This window comes from Oncorhynchus kisutch, linkage group LG13 (genome assembly GCF_002021735.2).
Source record: "Oncorhynchus kisutch isolate 150728-3 linkage group LG13, Okis_V2, whole genome shotgun sequence".
Taxonomy (NCBI): domain Eukaryota; kingdom Metazoa; phylum Chordata; class Actinopteri; order Salmoniformes; family Salmonidae; genus Oncorhynchus; species Oncorhynchus kisutch.
The window spans coordinates 68,991,588-69,016,398 of record NC_034186.2 but is presented as its reverse complement, the minus strand read 5'-3'; the positions used below and the strand labels follow the sequence as shown (position 1 = coordinate 69,016,398).

The following is a 24,811-nucleotide window of genomic DNA, read 5'->3' as shown; positions in this document are numbered from 1 at the left end:
AACACAGCGCGCATCCAACCCAGAAGCCAGCCGCACCAATGTGTCAGAGGACACACCATAGACCTAGCGACTTGATCAGCGTGCACTTGCACGGCCCGACACAAGAGTCACTAGTGCGCGATGAGACAAAGATATCCCTACCAGCCAAACACTCCCTAACCCGGACGAGCCTAGGCCAATTGTGCATCACCCCATGGACCTCCCGGTCAGCTGCGAAAGAGCCTGGGCTCGAACCCAGAGTCAGTGCCTTAGACCACTGCGCCACCCAGGAGTCCATAACATTTTGATTTGTTTAACACTTTTTTGGTTACTCCATGATTCCATGTGTGTTTTTTCATAGTTTTGATGTCTTCAGTATTATTCTACAATGTAGAAAATGTAGAAAATAGTACAAAATAATGGAAAACCCTTGAATGAGTAGGTGTGGCCAAACTTTTGACTGGTACTGTTTATATATTTATTTTATTTTATTTAACCTTTATTTAATTAGGTATGTCAGTTAAGAACAAATGCTTATTTACAAAAGACAAAAGGCAAAAGGCCTCCTGCAGGGATGGGGGCCTGGGATAAAAAATATATATAAATACATATATATATATATATATTTTTTTAATTTGATATATATTTATATATAATTGAATACCCTCAACAGAATACCATCAGACGAGACTCGTGAGAGGAGCTATAGGAGGACGGGCTCATTATAAAAGCTGGAATGGAGTCCATGGAATGGAGTCAAATATGTTGTTTCAATTGGTTTGGTACCATTCCATTGATTCCATTCCAGCCATTACAATGATCCTGTCCTCCTGTAGCTCCTCCCACCAGCCTCCTCTGAGGTACATCTATGTTGTTGTTTTTACATTCCTTCCACTAATCATGTTCTGCTGTGTATGTGAAAGCCTTGCCAAACCAGGGCAAGAATGGGACTGTGGCAGAGGGTGAAGTAAGTTCTTAAAATATGTAAATATTGAAAATATTTTTCATGGTTGTTGGCTGAAAGTTATTCTTCACATTTTGACTCTTAAACCCCGGACTGGTTCCTATTCCCCCTGATTAGCCTGTTACTAACTGTGCCCTCTGTTCCCATTGTCCTTGTCGATTATTAATCCATGTCCGTTGGTCTTGTGAGTGAGTACCTGTGCTCTGTGATATTGGCTTTCATGCTACGTTTACTGTACATTGTATTACGGTTTACATATGGTGCACTTGTTGTTACATGTCTAATCCCATGTATTGTTGTTACGGGTCTCATCCCGTGTATTGTTATTACGGGTCTAATCCCATGTATTGTTGTTACGGGTCTCGTCCCGTGTATTTATTAGAGGTTTACACCTCGCTCTTTGGTTTGAGTTACAGCCCTGTGTGATATATGTACATACTGTAACGGTCTTCTTCCTCCTCTGACGAGGGGTAGTAGGAAGGATCTGAGGACCAATGCGCAGCGTGATAAGTGTACATATTGATAATTTATTATCATGAACACAAAAACAAAATAACGAGAACGAACTAAACGAAACAGTCCTGTACGGTGAATACACAAAACAGAAAACAATCACCCACAAATCAAGGGTGAAAACAGGCTGCCTAAGTATGGTTCTCAATCAGGGACAAAGATTGACAGCTGCCTCTGATTGAGAACCATACCAGGCCAAACACAGAAATACCAACTCAGAAAAAGAAATCAAACATAGAAACACAGAAAAACAAACATAGACAACCCACCCAACTCACGCCCTGACCACACTAAACCAAAGACATAACAAAAGAACTAAGGTCAGAACGTGACACATACAGTTGAAATCGGAAGTTTACATGCACTTAGTTTGGAGTCATTAAAACTAGTTTTTCAACCACTCCACAAATTTCTTGTTAACAAACTATAGTTTTGGCAAGTCGGTTGGGAAATCTATTTTGTGCTTGACACAAGTAATTTTTCCAACAATTGTTTACAGACAGATTAATTAACTTATAAATCATTGTATCACAATTCCAGTGGGTCAGAAAGTTTACATACACTAAGTTGACTGTGCCTTTAAACAGCTTGGAAAATTCCCCCAAATTTTGTCATGTCTTTAGAAGCTTCTGATAGGCTAATTGACATAATTTGAGTTCATTGGAGGTGTAGCTGTGGATGTATTTCAAGGCCTACCTTCAAACTCAGTGCCTCTCTGCTTGACATCATGGGAAAATCAAAAGAAATCAGCCAAGATCTCAGAATAAAATTGTAGAGTCCTATATCGACATAACCTGAAAGGCCACTCAGCAAGGAAGAAGCCACTGCTCCAAAACCACCATAAAAATGGCAGACTACGAATTGCAACTGCACATGGGTACAAGGATCGTACTTTTTGGAGAAATGTCCTCTGGTCTGATGAAAGGAAAATAGAACTGTTTGGCCATAATGACCATCGTTATGTTTGGAGGAAACAGGGGGAGGCTTGCAAGCCGAAGAGCACCATCCCATCCGTGAAGCACGGGGGTGGCAGCACCCATCCCATCCGTGAAGCACGGGGGTGGCAGCATCATGTTGTGTTGGTGCTTCACAAAATAGATGGCTTTATGAGGAAGGAAAATTATGTGGATATGTTGAAGCAATATCTCAAGACATCAGGACGTTAAAGCTTAGTCGAAAATGGGTCTTCCAAATCAACATTGACCCCAAGCATACTTCCAAAGTTGTGGCAAAATGGTTTAAGGACAACAAAGTCAAGGTATTGGAGTGGAAATCACAAAGCCCTGACCTCAATCCTATTGAAAATTTGTGGGCTTAACCGAAAAAGTTTGTGCGCGCAAGGAGGCCTACAAACCTGACTCAGTTACACCAACTATGTCTGGAGGAATGGACCAAAAGTCTCCCAACTTATTGTGGGAAGCTTGTGGAAGGCTACCCAAAACGTTTGACCCAAGTAAAAAAAATTGTAAATGCAATGCTACCAAATATTCTGACATTTCACATTCTTAAAATAGTGGTGATCCTAACTGACCTAAGACAGGGAATTTTTACTAGGATTAAATGTCAGGAATTGTGAAACTGAGTTTAAATGTATTTGGCTAAGTTATATGTAAACTTCCGACATTCAACTGTATATACAGGTATATGTGTTTGTTTTCTTCTTCGTCCCCATCAATGTCATGATGTACGCTATTTTTGTGTATCAAATATACAACGTAACAGCTACTGTCGTTTCAATTTACAATGAATATTGCATTTATTGGATGATAATTTTATGGCCAATCTGTGTCATTAATGTGACTCTTCAAATGATTTAGATTATGAAAGTTATTGATTGCGCATAGGGTAGTACTTCCATGACATTATTAAGAATCCACTAAACCCCACCATCTTTACCACAGGTCTTTGCCATGATGTTTGGAAATGTAGGAATACAGTATCATTATTTTCTTTATGCCTTTATCTGCTATGTATAAATCCCCACATACAGTATACTGTAGGTGTACCAACTCTAAATTCTTCCCGTACTGGAGTTTACTTGTAATTTGATGTTTTGAAGTAGTCTATTAGCCTTCATTGTTGTGTTGTTCATTTCAAGGACACTAGTTTAGGTCAAGACTCTTCAGCCAGCGTATAGCCTACTGATGTTTTTTATTACATTTTTTATTTCACCTTTATTTAACCAGGTAGGCCAGTTGAGAACACCTTTATTTAACCAGGTAGGCCAGTTGAGAACACCTTTATTTAACCAGGTAGGCGAGTTGAACAAGTTCTCATTTACAACTGAGACCTGGCCAAGGTAAAGCAAAGCAGTGCCACATGAGAGACTGAAAACATGGCTGATATAATAACACATCAGCCGTTTGACTCATCTATTAGAACCAACATACTCATGTTATTTCATTGCCGGTACCTGCCAGTGTATTCTCTTAACCATCTTTTACCCATTACATTTTAGAGTGGACCAGATTTCTATAGAGTGGCTTGACATTTAGCTCTTAGTATTTGGTTTTATGTTCCATTGCGGCTTTGCATGATCAAAGTCTTTACATCCTTTGCCTGTCTGTTATTTCAGATGCACCTGTGCAAACAAATGTCATGGGAAATCCACAACACAGTTGACAGTTGACATTGTGGGAAGCATTGTGACCTACATCTTCTGTTTGCACACAGGATATTCTGAGAGTGGTGTGGTTAGAACTACTAAAACACTGAACTTGTCCTCTCATAAATCAGTAACGGAAGGAGAGATTGCACGTATCTGAGTAAATGAGCATGCACGTATGGTTCCTTTGTGAATTAATTAACAACATCGTCCACATGCTCGATTCCTCTTCCTCCCCACAGTTCAATGTATGGCCACTATTTTCTTTCCTATATTTTAGTATGGTGCGGTATTGGTATTGAAAAGTTCATCTCATTAGAATGTAAACGTATTTGAGAGCGAGTCACTTTTAAGATTCAGTCGCCACAGGTTTCCTGCTGGGGCCACACCTCATTATGCAGAAAGAAGTCTCATTACCATACTGAAGTGGATACAAAGTAGGGGAGAGTGGGGTAAGTTGAGCAAAAGGGATCATTTGAGCCACCCTTTTTCTCAGATACCATACACAATATGAATCATTTGACCAAATATTTAGGATGAGGCCATCATTTCATGGAGTCTATGAAGGAAGAAAACCACACGGAAAAGTTGTAAGCAATTTAGGTTAAAAATTGTAACGGATTTTCTGAGTGGGCATTCTATGTTGTGTGTCTAGTTTGTCTGTTTCTGTGTTTGGCCTGATATGGTTCTCAATCAGAGGCAGGTGTTAGTCATTGTCTCTGATTGGGAACCATATTTAGGTAGCCTGTTTGGTGTTGGGTTTTGTGGGTGATTGTTTCCTGTCTCTGTGTTTGTTGCACCAGATAGGGCTGTTTTGGTTTTCTACGTTTGTTGTTTTGTATTATGTTTAGTTGTCTTATTAAAAAACATGAACTTCAACCACGCTGCATTTTGGTCCGCCTCTCCTTCCCAGGAAGAATCCCGTTACAGTCAAATGAATATATTGTGTGAGGTTTCATGTTGCTTGTATCTAAACCAAAGCAAGTCATTTTACTATTATTAAATACATCAGTTGGGGTCTCTATAAGTTTCCTTGTAGCTGTGTGCCTTGGTTGAGCCAATGGCAATTGATCAAATTTAAAAAACAAAATCCCCCAGGCGTAATGCAAGGCATTATTGCTGGGATGCAAGGTAACAACAGGGCCTAGTCTATGTTACAAGTGTTAAACGAAAGTACAAAGTGTTTGTTTGGTGTTATGCCTGTGTTAAAATATGCTTAATATTGATTTAAAAAACAAAAAGTGATCGTGATTGTGTTGAATTGTGTTTGGGAAATATAGATAGACATGGTTTGAAAAGGTATTGGTAATATTTAATTCAATACATAAATGTGTAGGTTGCTAAACATACCCTGTCCCACGGCTCAACTTACCCCATACCTGGGCTAACTTGTGCCAAGAGACTACTTTTTGGGGGGACAAGCTATGTTTACATTCATTCTGATCATTTCCAGGGATATACAACATCCTGAAGTATATGTAGATATCTTTGTTACAAAGAATACTATATTTCACTTGATGGAGTGATGCCGAATGTCAAAAAAATGGCTTACCCCACTCTCCCCTACAAACGCTACCTCTGAAACACTTGAACCTCATGAAACCCAAAAAGCAATATCCTGTTTTTATGTTATAATCCTTCCATGTAGGCTGATAACGTTTGTTTTGTTACGATTGAACAGAGTTTACCCTGTTTATATTTCCCTATCCATGAGCACTCTTCATTTAAGATGAACCATCTGCGTTATAACACCCACATGTTTATTGCACAGACAGGTTATACATGGCTGCTTATTGTACTTGAAGCAGTGAGACAGCATGCAGGTTTCACAATCTTGTTAATGATCCTCTAAATGTTTCCTCTGAGTGGCTAGAAGGAAATGCAGTATTTGACTACTCCAACACAGTATAATGTTATCAACCAGTTACTGTGAGCAGACATCTCACTTTCACTGAGAATGACAATACTTGTAAAACAATGAGGGAAACCAGTAACCTCTGCTGTATTTATCTTTGGTTCCTGATTTATGTCGTTTAGGATGTTTGTTTGACTAGCATAGATTTAACTTACCAGAAATGACATTTTATATTGTAGGCCTACTGAAAATCCCTCAACTTGTTAACCCAGGTTAGGGGTTCTCAAATACTATTTGTGAAAGTCCGGTTACACAAATTTGATAGGTGGCAAAAGGTCCGGCTGGATATTGTTATTTATCAGAGTGACTCAAACGTTACAACAAAATCAAGACTAAGTTGAAGGCCCATTCCCGTTCTGGTCCGCCTATGGAGTATGCCTGGAAAATACAGAAGGAAATTCATATCTAAAATTAGAAGTTATATTACAGATAAATGGATTATCTCTTGAAAATAACGTACTGCTTGAGAAGTCTGCGCTCTACGAACTGAACCAAAAAAGGAGTACTAAAACTTAACGCTAGAAAACAAACACAGCGTCAATGCCAGTAAGTCTGCTCACCCACATTTAGTCTATTTACACACAAAGCCACACAGTATCAAAGCCAGTAAGTCTTGCTCAGGGGGTGCAATGCACCCACATGAGAGAGTCCATTGGCCTGCTTTGGATGAGGGGTGTGTCCTGGTTTACCAGTGTTGCCTTGCTGCCACCTTTTGGTTTGTGTAGACAACTGTATAGCTTAGCTTGCCAGGCTCATGTAGAAGACATATGGCTGGAAACAATACTCACTACAATAATACTAACTACAGCAACAGGGAGGAAAATAGTATTTGGGAGTAACAAAGACCCCCCCCCCCCACACACACACACACACACACACCAATATGCTCTCCCTAACCTTATTGTTCTGTAGGAGAAAGGAACTGCAACTTGAGAAGTGGAACATGACATGACAGACATGAGGTTAAAACCGCTTGTAGAGGTTAACTGAGGCTACTGTGTACTGTATGTGTCCACTCTTTCTCTCTCTCTCTTATTACCTCTCTCTCTGTCTCGGTCTCTCTGTCTATCTGTATCTCTCTGTCTATCTGTATCTCTGTCTCAATTCAAAGGGCTTTATTGGCATGGAAAACATCTTCACAATGTCAAAGCAAGTGGAACTGATAAACAAAAGTGAAATAAACAATCAGAAATTATCAGTTAACATTACACTCACAAAAGATTCAAAATAATAGAGACATTTCAAATGTTTTATGTACAGTGTTGTAACAATGTGCATACAGTCTCTCTCTCTCAGTTAGAGATAACACAACCTCTGTGATCAGATAGCAGGACAAAGTGCCTGGTGGACTAACGAACTCAGGCCCAGGTCCTACTGTAAATCTATTTACACATAGTAGGCTAAAGGAACCCCTGTAGGCCTGCATGGGAGGTGTCACCACCAGGATATTCTGACCACTTCACTTTCGGTTTGGACAACAACTGCTCACCTATTAGTGAAATGCCTACATTTCGCAGAACTACTTTTTTTTACGTGTTTACATATTGTGCATGGTATTTCCACACATTAAACTTGACTCTCAATGCTGTATTGTCACAGGACCATTGTAGTTTGTGCATTTATCCAAGCCATGGATAAGCTGTTAAGTGATTGGTGTAAGTGTTTTCCAAGCGGTGGGCACTCCACTACCTCTCTGATTTATAAAGTGGAACACATTCCAATTCCAGCCCCCTCTACCCTACTGAGATTAGGACACTAGTGTCCTGTTTGAAAAGCATCTCCATGTTGTTTCATGTTGTTCTAATAGTTGCACCACAGTTAGAACAATGAGCCAGAAATTTAACCGGATGTATAAATGTGAAGCATCCGCTTGGCGTTTCCACTCACTACCAAATATGATAACGAGAGGAAGCCCAGTGGCCAGCAGTGGGATCAGATGGAGCGAGATGGATTTTTGCTTACATTTTGCACATAATCTCGTCGATGAACAGCAGCGGTGTGTGGGTTACATCAGCAGTGTGTGGGTTACATCACCCCCCCCCCCAAAAAACAAACATATTACAACCTATGTATTGTGATAATTGCATTGTTTGCTCTATAACCTGTTAATTCATATGCCGTGCGACTGATATAAAGGCCTAAAGGGTGAGACAATAAGACGCACAGTGGCAGAATCAATTCAACCACACCTTTGTTTAATCATAGCAACCTCTGTCCAGTGAAGTCCACAAAGAATATACTGCATGTGACAGACAGTTACATGACCTAGAGCATGGTCAAGCAAGTTAATGTTTCTGACATTTCCGGACCACTAAACAACTATTGATTTAGAACCACAGAGAGTTACCATAAATGGCAAAGAAAACAGGAGCTGCCTCCACTATTCCAGCACCATTTCAACTTCAACATTTCAACATCATCAAATTAACTCTGCTTAGTCTAATAAGGCGACAACTAAACTATACCAAAAACAATTTAGATCAATCAAGGGAAGCTAAATATGATGTGGCTGTCTATGGTTCTGATTTCTGTGTGGGTGTGTGTGTGCGCGTTCGTGCAAGCATGTTGACTCACCCTACTTGTAGAGAAACGCCAATGCCATCCTCCTCTCTTTCATGTTGATGAAACGATCTACCACTCTGTCATACAGTACACACTTTATTTTGTTGTCCTAGGCTACCTGGCTAAAATGCTTGCTTGCTGGCCTAACTTCCATTCATGGGACACGTTGCCTAGTTAACATTAGCCTTCTACATCTAGCTACATATTGAACTTTCATCCTCTCAGGACCGGGGGCACAACAATGTATGAACTAATGGTTGGATCAGAGTTGCTGTTATAATCATTGAGAATTAAGTTAAACCACAAGTCCACATCCCTATCTCCATCAATGGCTAATTTAGGAAAGGGCCCATTTTAGCTAGCTAGCCTCCGGAGGACAACAAGCTAGCCTCCGGAGGACAACAACACAACCAGATGCAACAATTCAAGTTTTTCTGTCAATGACGTATGCTCTTAATGGGATTTGATAGGAGTGACGCCAAAATCCAAACTGGCTTCCATTCACAGTTGAGCTGGCTCAGTTTAGCTCAACGCTGGTTGGCACATTTTTTTCTAATCTGGTCTATCTCTTTTAAAATATATATATTTTTTTATTTAACCTTTATTTAACTAGGCAAGTCATGGGTTAGACTTGGGTTAGTTATAAAAATCACCTGTTCAGGGTGCTTACAATACATGTGTCACGTTCTGACCTTTATTTCCTTTGTTTTGTATTTATTTAGTATGGTCAGGGCGTGAGTTGGGTGGGCAGTTTGTTTTTCTAGGTTTTGGGTATTTCTATGTTTCGGCCTAGTATGGTTCTCAATCAGAGGCAGGTGTCATTAGTTGTCTCTGATTGAGAATCATACTTAGGTAGCCTGGGTTTCACTGTGTGTTTGTGGGTGATTGTTCCTGTCTCTGTGTTTGCACCAGATAGGACTGTTTAGGTTTTCGCACATTTATTGTTTTGTTAGTTATTTCATGTCTAGTTCCTTTATTAAAGAACATGAATAACCACCACGCTGCATTTTGGTCCGCTTCTCCTTCACCACAGGAAAACCCTTACATGTCTTACAAACATGATGGAAAATTATTGATAAAATGACAGATGATAGAATTCACTGTTGGATGGATGTTGCCCAGTGAAGAAACATTATTTCACTTAATTCAATAAGAGTTATAATAGGCATTGTGGTAGTTCAATAACAGTAATAAAAGTATTACGCCAGTTCATCTCCCACCCACTGGTGTCTTTGTGATGGGAACACGGAGCATTACAAAAGAGGTTGTGAGTGTCAATTCGTTTTTAATGTTCAACTGTTCTTTCCTTATAAGGGCAGATGACACAGCAGTGATGCCAATGTGGAGTGTGTCACCATCACACCTTTTAGCAGTCTGAGGTACAAATACTGTAAGTATTTACACACTCTTCCACTGATAAGGTGTTCTGACATTGGCCCCTAAACAGGAAATGTAGAAAAAAAGTCTCCATTTCTAAATGCCTACTGGCCTGGCATGACCATATTCCTGTATTTTATTTGAATTGACCATTACTGTTTTTTACACTGATATACACTGTAAGTTAGGCCCTCCTGGGGGCAGATATTGAACTATAATACTGTATATACAAGGCATTTGAATCTACTTCTCACTAGATGTGTTTCATCCAATTCATGTCTTCTATATCTGTACCAGTCATTGAATGGGATGAACCAGTCATTGTCTCAGTGTCAATATATCAGTCAATTAATGTGTATCTGAGTTGAGAAGAAAATCACCCTTGATGTAATACAGATTTGTCCTATCACAAGTGAAAGAAGTAGTTGTGACTTTGGAACGGCATTGACCTTCTTGATAGCTTTACAGTTAATCAGGGAATGTAGAAACATGTGTATTCTGATAAGACAGGTACAAGCCCTACGCACAAGGCCATTGGCACTGATATGAAAGTGGGTAGGGGACGCTTTGCCATTCACCTTAATAGGGGTGACATTGGCTACACTTAAAATAACACTGCCATTTTGGGGCGGGTAGAGAAGGTGAAGGTGGTGCAGTAGTATATAAAGCTGAGCCAACAGTCTGGTCCTGCTCTGGAGGTTGGTGATTTTACTGTGAGGAACATCCCTAGTGAGGATATAAAGACGCTTCCAAGATTTCGGGGGGAGAGAGGACTGCGCGTTGGACTTCAATTGATTTGGGCAGGCCCTCCACCATGAGTAAAGGGGTAGGTGACCCATTTGTGTGATTAATCAAAGCTCTGATCAAATTGTCATGAATTAAATGAGATTTTCCTTCAATGATCAAGGATATTGTATATTCACCCCCTAGCGAGATGATACAGGATGTCATCTCTTTGTCTCCAGGACTCTTACGACATGTTTGAGATGAATGGAGAGGTGGACGTCAAGATGAAGAAAAAGAAGAAGATAAAGAAAAAGGATAGGCTAGAGGGCATGAAGAAGGAGATGGACATTGTGAGTGTGGTTCACAAGACCAGAAGGAGAGAGGCTGGAGAGAATATGCCAAATTAAATGAAATGGGACAGAATTGCAGCATAAATACATTGTAGCTTTAACAGTCTGTCAATCTTTACAGGACGACCACGAGATCACAATAGAAGAGCTAGAGATGAGGTATACCACCAGTGTTACCAAGGTAACTAAGCTACCATGGGGTTTCTGTCCGTCTGTCTGTGTGATGAAACAGATTGCTGCTAATATAGAGTAAATCTCTCACTCAGCTCAACGCTGGTTGGCACATTTTTTTCTAATCTGGTCTATCTCTTTTAAAATATATATTTTTTTTTATTTAACCTTTATTTAACTAGGCAAGTCATGGGTTAGACTTGGGTTAGTTATAAAAATCACCTGTTCAGGGTGCTTACAATACATGTGTCACGTTCTGACCTTTATTTCCTTTGTTTTGTATTTATTTAGTATGGTCAGGGCGTGAGTTGGGTGGGCAGTTTGTTTTTCTAGGTTTTGGGTATTTCTATGTTTCGGCCTAGTATGGTTCTCAATCAGAGGCAGGTGTCATTAGTTGTCTCTGATTGAGAATCATACTTAGGTAGCCTGGGTTTCACTGTGTGTTTGTGGGTGATTGTTCCTGTCTCTGTGTTTGCACCAGATAGGACTGTTTAGGTTTTCGCACATTTATTGTTTTGTTAGTTATTTCATTCCTTTATTAAAGAACATGAATAACCACCACGCTGCATTTTGGTCCGCTTCTCCTTCACCACAGGAAAACCCTTACAACATGGGGTTTCTGTCCGTCTGTCTGTGTGATGAAACAGACTGCTGCTAATATAGAGTAAATCTCTCACTCTCTCCCCCCTCCTCCCCCTTAAATCCCCTCAGGGCCTGACGTCCAGCAAAGCAGCGGAGGTTCTGGAGCGGGACGGCCCCAACGAACTGCTGCCCCCCAAAGGGACACCAGAGTACGTCAAATTTGCCCGTCAGCTGGCCGGAGGGCTGCAGTGTCTGATGTGGGTGGCAGCCGTCATCTGCTTCATTGCTTTCGGCATTGAGTTCTCCAGGGGAACCCTCGGCTGCTTTGACGATGTGAGGATGATGGGGTGGGGAGAGAAAAAGGGGGAGGAGAGACGAAGGGTAGGAGGAGGTGGAGGAAGAGGTGAAGTAGGAGACTATAGGGCAGGAATGTTGAACAATATTAGAATAGTGAGGAAGGGATTGTTGACAGATGGATAAGGAGAGAGTTGAAGTGTTTGCTAAAGTTACACTAGGAGGTTGAAGGAGAGACTAAAGTTACACTGGGAGGTTGAAGGAGAGACTAAAGTTACATTGGCAGGATGAAGGAGAGGCTAAAGTTACACTGGGAGGTTGAAGGAGAGACTAAAGTTACACTGGGAGGTTGAAGGAGAGACTAAAGTTACATTGGCAGGATGAAGGAGAGGCTAAAGTTACACTGGGAGGTTGAAGGAGAGACTAAAGTTACACTGGGAGGTTGAAGGAGAGACTAAAGTTACATTGGCAGGGTGAAGGAGAGGCTAAAGTTACATTGGCAGGGTGAGGGATAGGCTACAGTTACAATGAGAGGGTGAGGGAGAGACTAAAGTTACAATGGCTTGGTGAAGGAGAGGCTAAAGTTACACTGGGAGGTTGAAGGAGAGACTAAAGTTACACTGGGAGGTTGAAGGAGAGGCTAAAGTTACATTGGCAGGGTGAAGGAGAGGCTAAAGTTACATTGGGAGGGTGAGGGAGAGGCTAAAGTTACATTGGCAGGGTGAAGGAGAGACTAAAGTTACATTGGGAGGGTGAGGGAGAGGCTACAGTTACAATGAGAGGGTGAGGGAGAGGCTAAAGTTACAATGAGAGGGTGAGGGAGAGGCTACAGTTACAATGAGAGGGTGAGGGAGAGGCTAAAGTTACATTGGGAGGGTGAGGGAGAGGCTACAGTTAGAATGAGAGGGTGAGGGAGAGGCTACAGTTACAATGAGAGGGTGAGGGAGAGGCTAAAGTTACACTGGGAGGGTGAGGGAGAGGCTACAGTTACAATGAGAGGGTGAGGGAGAGGCTACAGTTACAATGAGAGGGTGAGGGAGAGGCTAAAGTTACATTGGGAGGGTGAGGGAGAGGCTACAGTTACAATGAGAGGGTGAGGGAGAGGCTACAGTTACAATGAGAGGGTGAGGGAGAGGCTACAGTTACAATGAGAGGGTGAGGGAGAGGCTACAGTTACAATGAGAGGGTGAGGGAGAGGCTAAAGTTACACTGGGAGGGTGAAGGAGGGGCTAAAGTTACACTGGGAGGTTGAAGAGGGGGCTAAAGTTACACTAGGAGGGTGTTATAATCTCCACCCGGCACAGCCAGAAGAGGACTGGCCACCCCTCATAGCCTGGTTCCTCTCTAGGTTTCTTCCTAGGTTTTGGCCTTTCTAGGGAGTTTTTCCTAGCCACTGTGCTTCTACACCTGCATTGCTTGCTGTTTGGGGTTTTAGGCTGGGTTTCTGTACAGCACTTTGATATATCAGCTGATGTAAGAAGGGCTATATAAATAAATTAGATTTTGATTTGAGGGAGAGGCTAAAGTTACACTGGGAGGATGAAGGAGGGGCTAAAGTTACACTAGGAGGGTGTTATAATCTCCACCCGGCACAGCCAGAAGAGGACTGGCCACCCCTCATAGCCTGGTTCCTCTCTAGGGTTCTTCCTAGGTTTTGGCCTTTCTAGGGAGTTTTTCCTAGCCACTGTGCTTCTACACCTGCATTGCTTGCTGTTTGGGGTTTTAGGCTGGGTTTCTGTACAGCACTTTGATATATCAGCTGATGTAAGAAGGGCTATATAAATAAATTAGATTTTGATTTGAGGGAGAGGCTAAAGTTACACTGGGGGGATGAAGGAGGGGCTAAAGTTACACTGGGAGGATGAAGGAGGGGCTAAAGTTGCACTGGGAGGATGAAGGAGGGGCTAAAGTTGCACTGGGAGGATGAAGGAGAGGCTAAAGTTACACTAGGAGGATGAAGGCGGGGCTAAAGTTACACTGGGAGGATGAAGGAGGGGCTAAAGTTACACTAGGAGGGTGAAGGAGGGGCTAAAGTTACACTAGGAGGGTGAAGGAGGGGCTAAAGTTACACTGGGAGGATGAAGGAGGGGCTAAAGTTACACTGGGAGGTTGAAGGAGGGGCTAAAGTTACACTAGGAGGGTGAAGGAAAGGCTAAAGTTACACTAGGAGGGTGAAGGAGGGGCTAAAGTTACACTAGGAGGGTGAAGGAAAGGCTAAAGTTACACTAGGAGGGTGAAGGAAAGGCTAAAGTTACACTAGGAGGGTGAAGGAAAGGCTAAAGTTACACTGGGAGCGTGAAGGAAAGGCTAAAGTTGCACTAGGAGGCTGAAGGAGAAAATACTGTATGTGAAGAAAGGGGAATACATACGATAATAACATGTATTACAGCGTCAACATATTGTGACTGTTTGTTTCATCACTAATTCTCTGTGACCACACCTGTCTACAGCTGTACCTCGCCATCACTCTGATCACTGTTGTTGTGGTGACTGGCTGTTTCGGTTACTACCAAGAGTTTAAGAGCACCAACATCATCGCCAGCTTCAAAAATCTAGTGCCACAGGTAAAGATATGGAAATACATTATAACTAAAGAATACATTATAACTAAAGAATACATTATAACTAAAGAAAAACATAACTAGAGAAATACTTTATAACTAAGGAAATACATTATAACTAAAGAAAAACATTATAACTAGAGAAATACTTTATAACTAAGGAAATACATTATAACTAGAGAAATACATTAGAACTAGAGAAATAATACATTATAACTAGAGAAATACATTATAACTAGAGAAATACATTATAACTAGAGAAATAATACATTATAACTAGAGAAATACATTATAACTAGAGAAATACATTATAACTAGAGAAATACATTATAACTAGAGAAATAATACATTATAACTAGAGAAATACATTATAACTAGAGAAATACATTATAACTAGAGAAATACATTATAACTAGAGAAATACATTATAACTAGAGAAATAATACATTATAACTAGAGAAATAATACATTATAACTAGAGAAATAATACATTATAACTAAGGAAATACATTATAACTAGAGAAATACATTAGAACTAGGGAAATACATTAGAAATAGGGAAATAGGGAAATACATTAGAAATAGGGAAATAGGGAAATACATTAGAACTAGGGAAATACATTAGAACTAGGGAAATACATTAGAACTAGGGAAATACATTAGAACTAGGGAAATACATTAGAACTAGGGAAATACATTAGAACTAGGGAAATACATTAGAACTAAGTAAATACATTAGAACTAAATAAATACATTAGAACTAGGGAAATACATTAGAACTAGAGAAATACATAACTAGGGAAATACATTAGAACTAGAGAAATACATAACTAGGGAAATACATTAGAACTAGGGAAATACATAACTAGGGAAATACATTAGAATTAGGGAAATACATTAGAACTAGGGAAATACATTAGAACTAAGTAAATACATTAGAACTAAATAAATACATTATAACTAGGGAAATACATTAGAACTAGGGAAATACATTAGCACTAAGTAAATACATTAGAACTAAATAAATACATTATAACTAGGGAAATACATTAGAACTAGGGCCATGAGTGTTTCCTGAATATGTTACCAGACCAGGAAACACTCCTGGCCCTAAATACCCATACAACAGTTACTTTGTTATTGTAAGAAACTGTTTACTTTCAAGACAAAACTATTCCTTTCATCAACACAGATCACAGACTCACTACAGCACTGATCCAAGGCAATCAATCATTGAAATACGGAGATTTGGTTTAATCATCTATCTCGTTCTAGCAAGCCCTGGTGATCCGTGACGGGCAGAAGAACCAGATCAATGCCATGGACCTGGTGGTGGGAGACCTGGTGGAGATCAAGGGTGGTGACCGCGTGCCTGCTGACATCCGCATCATCTTTGCCCAGGGCTGTAAGGTAGGTACACTAGGCCACCAGTTCCCATTATAGACTACTAACACACTTTCAACCTAGATGTAATGGCTAAGGGTGTTGATGCAGGTTGAGCAGGAATGTGAACATAGAGCTAGGATTCAGGTTAGGATTAGTGTTAGGGTTATAGTTAGAGTAAGGTTTGAAGCTTGGATTATGGTTGATCCGGGATGTGGACATGAACCTAGGGTTAGGGTTGACTCGGGTGTGAACATGAAGCTAGGGTTAGGGCTAGGTTTAAGGTTGACCCGGGGTGTAGACATGAAGCTAGGGTTAGGGCTAGGTTTAAGGTTGACCTGGGGTGTAGACATGAAGCTAGGTTTAGGGCTAGGTTTTAGGTTGACCCGGGGTGTTGGCATGAAGCTAGGGTTAGGGTTAGGTTTAAGGTTAACCCAGGGTGTGGACATGAAGCTAGCGTTAGGGTTAGGGTTAGGTTATGCAGAAGACCCAGAATTGAACCCTGGTCGGTTTCATATGTTATAACCCTGTCTGTTCCTTGATCTCCTCATCCTCTCCAGGTGGATAACTCGTCCCTGACAGGAGAGTCAGAGCCCCAGAGCAAAACCCCGGAGTGTACCCACGAGAACCCCCTAGAGACTAAGAACATCGCCTTCTTCTCCACCACCTGCCTGGAAGGTAGACACATTACAGGAGGCTGCTGAGGGGAGGACGGCTCATAATAATGGCTGGAATAGAGTAAATGGAATTGCATCAAACATATGGAAACAATGTGTTAGACACTGTTCCATTTATTCCGGACGATGAGCCGGTCCTCCCCAATTAAGGTGCCACCAATCTATGCTACACACACACACACACACACACACACACACACACACACACACATAAACACACACACACATAAACACACACACACATAAACACACACACACATAAACACACACACACATAAACAAACACACACACACATAAACACACACACACACACATAAACACACACACACACACATAAACACACACACACACATAAACACACAAACACACACACACACACATAAACACACACACACACACACATAAACACACACACACACATAAACACACACACACACATAAACACACACACACACACACATAAACACACACACATACACAATGCCACCACTGCCTGAAAGGTACTACAGACAGACACCAGAGGAGGTTGGTGGGAGGAGCTATAGGAAGATGGGCTCATTTTAATGGTTAAAATGGAATAAATGGAACCGAGACAAGCATGTTGCTTCCATGTGTTTGATGTGTTTGGTAGTATTGGTACCATTCCATTGATTCCACCACCAGCCTCCTTTGACAGACACACAATCCTTATTAAATCACACACACAAAAGATTCCCACAGAAACCATTACACTCAAAACAGTAAAAATTTGCAAAAACATCAACAGTACACTCATAATGTAATCTAAAATCCCTTTTTCTCTGCTTGGCCCCTACCAGGAGTGGCCACAGGAACGGTCATCAACACGGGTGACCGCACCATCATTGGCCGCATTGCCAGCTTGGCGTCAGGCGTAGGCAATGAGAAGACGCCAATTGCCATAGAGATTGAGCACTTTGTTGACATCATTGCTGGGCTGGCCATCTTCTTTGGCTTCACCTTCTTCGTGGTGGCCATGTTTATCGGCTATGCCTTCCTGGAGGCTATGATCTTCTTCATGGCCATCGTGGTGGCCTATGTACCTGAGGGGCTACTAGCTACTGTCACTGTGAGTCAACACTGAGGCTCTGGTCTGTCTAGGCCTATATCAAGTTGGTTATTAGCAGTTTTCATCAACCATCTCCCTCTCTCTCCCCCCAGGTGTGTCTGTCGCTGACGGCCAAGCGTCTGGCCAGGAAGAACTGTGTGGTGAAGAACCTGGAGGCTGTGGAGACCCTGGGCTCCACCTCGGTCATCTGCTCTGACAAGACGGGCACTCTGACCCAGAACAGGATGACCGTGGCCCACCTGTGGTTCGACAATGTGATCCATGCCGCAGACACCACAGAGGACCAATCAGGTCAGAGCTTTGACCAATCATCCGAGACATGGCGATCGTTGGCAAGAGTGGCAGGACTCTGTAACCGGGCCATCTTCAAACCCAACCAGGAGTCTCTGCCTATTCCTAGGGTGAGCTGATAGACACCAGCCTCAACAGACACATTCATTCACAGACACAGCATCAATGAAAACTATATGATTTATGAGTTACCTTTATTCCAATGCACCTATGTGCAACAGAGAATAGTGGTGGGCGACGCCTCAGAGACGGCTCTGCTGAAGTTCACTGAGCTGGCCATAGGGAACATGATGGAATACAGGGAACGCTTCAAAAAGGTTGTTGAAGTACCATTCAACTCCACCAACAAGTTCCAGGTAAGAGGCCTGGTTTTCTGATCTGATTTCAAGGCAGTTGAAAGTGTGTTATATAATCTACAGTATGTTGTATAGGTGTGTCATGTGACTATTAGGCATACTTTAATGGCATTACCAGAATGAGCTATTTGTGTTTGAATCGTACTCTTTCTCCCACCGGTGGCGAGTAGCTGTCAGTGCATGAGTTGGAAGACCCCATGGACCTGCGCTACCTGCTGGTGATGAAGGGGGCGCCAGAGAGGATCTTGGAGCGCTGTTCCACCATCCTGATCAAGGGCCAGGAGATGCCCCTGGATGAACAGTGGAGAGAGGCCTTCCAGACCGCATACATGGACTTGGGGAGCCTGGGGGAGAGAGTGCTGGGTAAGGGACAGTGTTGGGGTGTAGTGAACTACATGTAATACAACTAGTAATTGAACTACATTTTGTTAACATCTGACTGCAGAGTGATCTGTTCTTGCAATTTGTAGTCTATGACATTTCAGATTTAGATAAACTACTTTGTAATAAATTATCATATCACGATGTGAATTACTTTTCTAAGTAACTTTAGTTAAGTAAACTAAGTTTTTCTTAATGGTGGCTTTAGTGTAGCTTAACTTCTTCCAGTGTGAATTAAATTGTAGCTTGGTAAACAATATTTTCAGAGTACCTTCCCCAACACTTAATGGTATCTCTTCTTTATGCCCATAAATACCCACTAACCCCTCCAATCTGTCCAAACATTTGTCTCCAGGTTTCTGTCACATCTATCTGAATGAGAATGAGTTCCCTCGTGGTTACAAGTTTGACTCCGATGAGATGAACTTCACCACGTCTGGTTTGTGTTTCGCTGGACTCATCTCCATGATCGACCCGCCCCGCGCCACTGTGCCTGACGCTGTCATGAAATGCCGCACGGCTGGAATAAGGGTACGAGGGTAAAATGGGGGAGAGATGGGGCAAAGGAGAAAGACAGAAAGAGAAAAAAGGAGAGACCTAGAACATAGCTAATACAATGTAACAGGCCATCACAGTCTCCCTCATTGTGTCACGTCAACCAACATCAACTCATTCCACTGTGACCTCACTCAGGTAGTCATGGTGACAGGCGACCACCCGATCACGGCCAGAGCCATCGCTGCGAACGTTGGCATCATCACAGAGGGCAGTGAGACAGTAGAGGACATCGCTACCAGGAAACGCATCCCAGTGGAGCAGGTCAACAGGAGGTGGGTTTTGGTCCCCAACACCAACACAGTCTGGCAGGATTAGGACTCTGACTCTCCTGTGACATATTTGACTATTTATACAGAGTTTGTATACGTAAGAAGGAGTGAGAACTTCCTGGAGGTAATAACGCCCTGTCAGTGGATTTGACATGTCTATTCTGTTCTATCATATTCTCATCTATTCTATGTGGTCTTCAGGGATGCCCGTGCCTGTGTGATCAGTGGTGGTCAGCTGAAGGACATGAGCAGTGAAGAGCTGGACGAAGCGTTGAGGAGTCACCCTGAAATGGTGTTCGCCCGCACCTCCCCCCAGCAGAAGCTCATCATCGTGGAGAGCTGTCAGCGCCTGGTGAGCCCCCCCCCCCCCCACACACACACACATAGTCATTAGTCACACTGCATTCCAGAGAGGTTTTTGGTTTGGCTTACCCTTCTTTTTTGTCATGTTATCTCTCTCAAACCCTCTCCCCCCCCTCTCTTTCTGTCTCATTCTCTCACTAAGGGCTCCATTGTGGCTGTGACAGGCGATGGGGTGAACGACTCCCCTGCATTGAAAAAGGCAGACATCGGTATTGCCATGGGCATAGCTGGCTCCGATGCAGCTAAGAATGCAGCTGACATGATTCTGCTGGATGACAACTTTGCCTCCATTGTCACAGGGGTGGAGCAGGGTGAGTGAGAGTGTCTTAGCAAATCACAAAACACAACAACAGCCATTTCAACAGGCTGATTACATTTGAAATGTATCCTGTGAACCAATATTTGGTTTCACAAAGATAAGCCTTCATGATACTAAGTAATACTGATATTGAGGGATTGATTTCGACCATATCTGACACCCAGGCCGTCTGATCTTTGACAACCTGAAGAAGTCCATTGCGTACACACTGACCAAGAACATTCCGGAGCTCACACCCTACCTCATCTACATCACTGTCAGTGTTCCTCTGCCATTGGGCTGCATCACCATCCTCATGATCGAGCTGGCCACTGACATTGTGAGTCTTCTCCTCTTCCTCTTCCTCACCCCTCATCTCCCTGCACTATAAGACCATTCTAGAATGATGCCGATTATCCTTCTTCTATCCCACAGTTTCCCTCTGTGTCTCTGGCCTATGAGAAGGCAGAGAGTGATATTATGCATCTGAAACCCAGGAACCCGCGTAAGGATAGGTTGGTGAACGAATCTCTGGCTGCCTACTCCTACTTCCAGATTGGTGAGGGTTCATGTCTGCTCCTGTAGTATGTAAATGTATGAAAAAGGCCTTGCTTTTTCACTAGGTCCTTTGAGACCGATTGATCCTTGAAGCTGAATGATTTATTGACCAATATTCAAGGTGATAACCTACAAATAGTATTTTTGTACATATGTCATGTTCAATTCTCTCCTCCCTCCCTCTCTTTTGGTTTATCTCTCCCCCTATCCCATTCTCCAGGAGCGATCCAGTCTTTCGCTGGTTTCACAGACTACTTTACAGCGATGGCCCAGGAGGGCTGGTATCCCCTGCTGTGTGTGGGGCTCAGGTCCCACTGGGAGGACGTCCATCTGCAGGACCTGCAGGACAGCTATGGCCAGGAGTGGGTGAGTGTGTGTGGCTTACTGTAGGATAGATATGGCCAGGAGGGGTTGAGTGTGTGTGGCTTACTGTAGGATAGATATGGCCAGGAGTGGTTGAGTGTGTGTGGCTTACTGTAGGATAGATATGGCCAGGAGTGGTTGAGTGTGTGTGGCTTACTGTAGGATAGATATTACCAGGAGTGGTTGAGTGTGTGTGGCTTACTGTAGGATAGATATGGCCAGGAGTGGTTGAGTGTGTGTGGCTTACTGTAGGATAGATATGACCAGGAGTGGCTGAGTGTGTGTGGCTTACTGTATGACAGACATGACCAGGAGTGGCTGAGTGTGTGTGGCTTACTGTATGACAGACATGACCAGGAGTGGTTGAGTGTGTGTGGCTTACTGTAGGATAGATATGGCCAGGAGTGGTTGAGTGTGTGTGGCTTACTGTAGGATAGATATGACCAGGAGTGGTTACGTGTGGGTGGCTTACTGTAGGATAAGCGTGTGTGTGTGTGTGTGTGTGTCTTATGGCCAGGAATGGACAAGTGCATGTGGCTTTACAGCGCCGTCACTTACGTGTAACTCCTGGAAATGCCAGTTGAAAATCTCCTGTCTTCTCTGTTCTGCAGACATACGCCCAGCGTCTGTATCAGCAGTACACCTGCTACACGGTCTTCTTCATCAGTATTGAGATCTGCCAGATTGCTGATGTGTTGATCAGGAAAACCCGCCGTCTGTCCATCTTCCAGCAGGGCTTCTTTAGGTCAGTGGATGTGAACTGCATGGAACAAATGTCTCTTACTCCCTTCAAACAATCATATACTCTATGAAATGTATTGTTTATGAAAGGATGGTGGCAGAGAAGGCTTCCAACAAAATAACTTGGGAAGTATCAATCTTGAAGTATCAATCTTGATGGGACTAATAAAACATTGTTTGACCATCCTCCGTGTTTTCTGTTTGTGTGCAGGAACAAGGTGCTAGTGAGTGCCATCGTCTTCCAGCTGTTACTGGGTAACCTGCTGTGCTACTGCCCAGGGATGCCAAACATTTTCAACTTCATGCCCATTAGGTACTGTTACACTCTGTTTGACTTGAATGGATGTCGATTCATCTTCTCTGTCATTGTTTTGATGGCTTTCATGTTGGTTTGTTCATGCGTGTAACTCCCCCTTACAGGGGCCAATGGTGGTTCGTTCCAATCCCGTACGGAATTCTAATCTTTGTCTATGACGAGATCAGGAAGCTGGGGGTCAGAAGACATCCAGGAAGTAAGTAGCCTTTCTTGCCTCTGTCTTGTCCATCCATTCATCCATCCATCTATTTATCATCCATCGATCCATCCATCCATTCCTTGCAGTAGTCAGCCCTAATTCAGATTATTTCTATTCCCCTATCACAGGTTGGTGGGACCAGGAGCTGTATTATTGAGAGAAGAGGGCATATATCTAGACCAGAGACATAGGTATAAAGATGCAGGTTAGCATTTTCCATCATGAATCTTGTTCTGGAGGCAGCTCTGCTCTGCAGTGGTCACTAGCTGGCACAGCTACAAAGTCATAAAATCAGATTTGAATTATAACCCTAACCCAAACCTTAACCACACTAGCAAATGGTTAACCCTAAACTTAAATTAAGACCAAAAAACTAATTTTTGTTTTCCTTATTTTTACAATATACCCAATTTGACTTTGCAGCTAAGAGGAAATTTCTCAGTTATGCCTCTAGGACAAGACTCATGACTATAAACGTCAACCTGCTATACAGAGAAGTCTGGATAGCAAACTGTCCTCCATCTTGGTCCCAAACATTTCATTACAATACAATACAATACAATTTAAATATCAAACAAGGTTTGCCAAACTCTGTACAAGTATAGCTCTGAATATCCTAAACCATTTCTGATATGGAACCAAATCTTATACATTGAAACAATAACCATGAATTATTTTGTGATATGTTTGTAAAGACACACCTCCATGTTCTAATACAAAAAAATAGAATGCTTGATGTGAGTTTGTCATATCAATTTGAATTTGGAATCATTTCATTTTGTAAATGTAGTATGTGGATGTCTGTGGGTGATTGCCTTTTGTTTCTGAATTCCATTGCCTTTTTATGTATAACATCACACATATTTGCCGTTAAGGGTTCTTTCTTAGTGATAACGTTGGTGGTACAGTAGCCTATATGCATTGTATTTATGTATTTGTATTAATAAAGTGTGTCAAATATAATGTATTGTATGACTTCATATTCTAGAGAGATACCTGAAATGTTGCACCACCATTATAATTTCAATTCAAATGAATTAATCAATTTTATTAAAAGCCAGAGACACTCGGGGGTTTGTACATTGTGTAGCACAGTCTACCTCTGGTCGATCCAATCTTATCCTGTCCTACATCGGTCCACATAGCATCAGACCGTCTGCTTGGCTGTGGGTAGCTGAGCTGGACTGCCATTGGCTGAGCTGGGTTGTGGGTAGGCTACTCACCTGGATGACTTTACAGAATTCACTTCCTGACTCTCTTGATGGTGCTGCTCTCCTAGGGGAAAGATATTGCTGAAAGAAAAGGGGGATCTGAAGGATATGAAGTCATTGATGTACTTCCTTTTCTTTTGGATCATTTCAACGCACTACCACACGATGGCGCCATTGAGAAAAGTGGGCTACAATGTGTTCATGGTTTGACATAATGACTGTGTGGTTTGACAGCTAATTGGCTTCACATATTATTATTCCTATACATTTAGATATTTTTACGCAACTCACTATATGTGATGTAACATTTAATATACACCCAGTTGTAATCAACTTCAAAACTCAACGTTTAGGTAGCATACCACCATAGCGGTTAAGAGCTTTGGGCCAGTAACCAAAACGTCACAGGTTCGAATCCCCAAGCCGGCAAGGTGGACAAATCTGCCATTCTGCTCTTGAGCAAGGCAGTTAACGCCCACCAATATCTGATCCCCGGGCGCCGATGACGTGAATGACAGAACTCACGCCTCTCTGATTCAGAGGGGTTGGGTTTAATGCGGAAGATGCATTCAGTTAACTGGCTAGGTATTCCTTTCCATAAATTAATTGTATATTTTTAATGTTTTTCCCCTGAGATATTATTTTACACTCAGAAATTAGATTAGTGAAATACGTTATTACATTGAGATCGCGTGTAACTACAATGGATTCACCACAATGTGGTCTCACACGGTTTTCATCCATTTCACAAAGCACGCACCATATCTCACGTAGCCCAGCAGCCGGATGCTCTGCAGAACACGTGCCCAGATAGTCACGTGCTGCAGCATGTGGAATTTTAGAGCGGTAGTCTCAGATTTTTCCATCAAATTATGCAAATTAACGACTTTGTCATTCATGATCCGTTAGTATGGTTATGGTTCAATGTGTGAAAATAATATAAAATACTCATTTCGATTTCTGTTCATAAAAAAACAACATTCGTAGCCTATTTTTTTATATTTCTAAATACTCAATTGATGCTTGGTTGGATGTGCAGGGCATCATCAACTCCCGAGTGATGCAGTGGTCTAAGGCACTGCATCTCAGTGCTAGAGGCGTCACTACAGACACCGTGGTTCGATTCCAGGCCGTGATTGGGAGTCCCATAGGGCAGTTGG

At 42.2% G+C, this 24,811-nt stretch overlaps 1 protein-coding gene and 1 long non-coding RNA gene across 4 annotated transcripts; one reads left to right on the top strand and one right to left on the bottom strand.

Moving 5' to 3' along the window:
- Positions 1 to 849: 849 nt before the first annotated feature.
- Positions 850 to 23,403, top strand: LOC109901664 (potassium-transporting ATPase alpha chain 1). Of its 3 annotated transcripts, none has more exons than XM_031787082.1 (24): positions 850 to 946; positions 9,853 to 9,928; positions 10,646 to 10,741; positions 10,881 to 10,991; positions 11,113 to 11,172; positions 11,874 to 12,077; positions 14,489 to 14,602; positions 15,875 to 16,009; positions 16,543 to 16,660; positions 17,479 to 17,747; positions 17,840 to 18,148; positions 18,260 to 18,394; positions 18,565 to 18,757; positions 19,131 to 19,306; positions 19,469 to 19,605; positions 19,804 to 19,954; positions 20,108 to 20,276; positions 20,449 to 20,603; positions 20,699 to 20,822; positions 21,042 to 21,187; positions 21,796 to 21,929; positions 22,137 to 22,238; positions 22,346 to 22,437; positions 22,569 to 23,403. In XM_031787082.1, exons 3-24 carry the CDS (start codon positions 10,730 to 10,732, stop codon positions 22,595 to 22,597), a joined length of 3,075 nt encoding a protein of 1,024 aa, XP_031642942.1. In that variant the 5' UTR covers positions 850 to 946; positions 9,853 to 9,928; positions 10,646 to 10,729; the 3' UTR covers positions 22,598 to 23,403. The 3 variants fall into 3 exon arrangements, with proteins under 3 accessions (XP_031642942.1, XP_031642940.1, XP_031642941.1); XM_031787080.1 differs by having other exon boundaries at positions 10,552 to 10,741; XM_031787081.1 differs by lacking the exons at positions 850 to 946; positions 9,853 to 9,928 and having other exon boundaries at positions 10,404 to 10,741.
- Positions 18,132 to 23,740, bottom strand: LOC116353124 (uncharacterized). Its single transcript, XR_004202502.1, has 3 exons — positions 23,664 to 23,740; positions 21,743 to 22,585; positions 18,132 to 18,738 (listed from the first exon to the last, which is right to left on the bottom strand). It is a non-coding gene; the product is annotated as an uncharacterized LOC116353124 (long non-coding RNA).
- Between the last annotated feature and the right edge of the window lie 1,071 nt (positions 23,741 to 24,811).

Excerpts from the sequence above, each read along its gene's own strand:
- LOC109901664 (XM_031787082.1), top strand. Across the intron at positions 10,992-11,112 it reads TGAAGAAGGAGATGGACATT|GACGACCACGAGATCACAAT; the intron begins GTGAGTGTGGTT and ends CAATCTTTACAG. Across the intron at positions 19,606-19,803 it reads GTGGAGCAGGTCAACAGGAG|GGATGCCCGTGCCTGTGTGA; the intron begins GTGGGTTTTGGT and ends TGTGGTCTTCAG.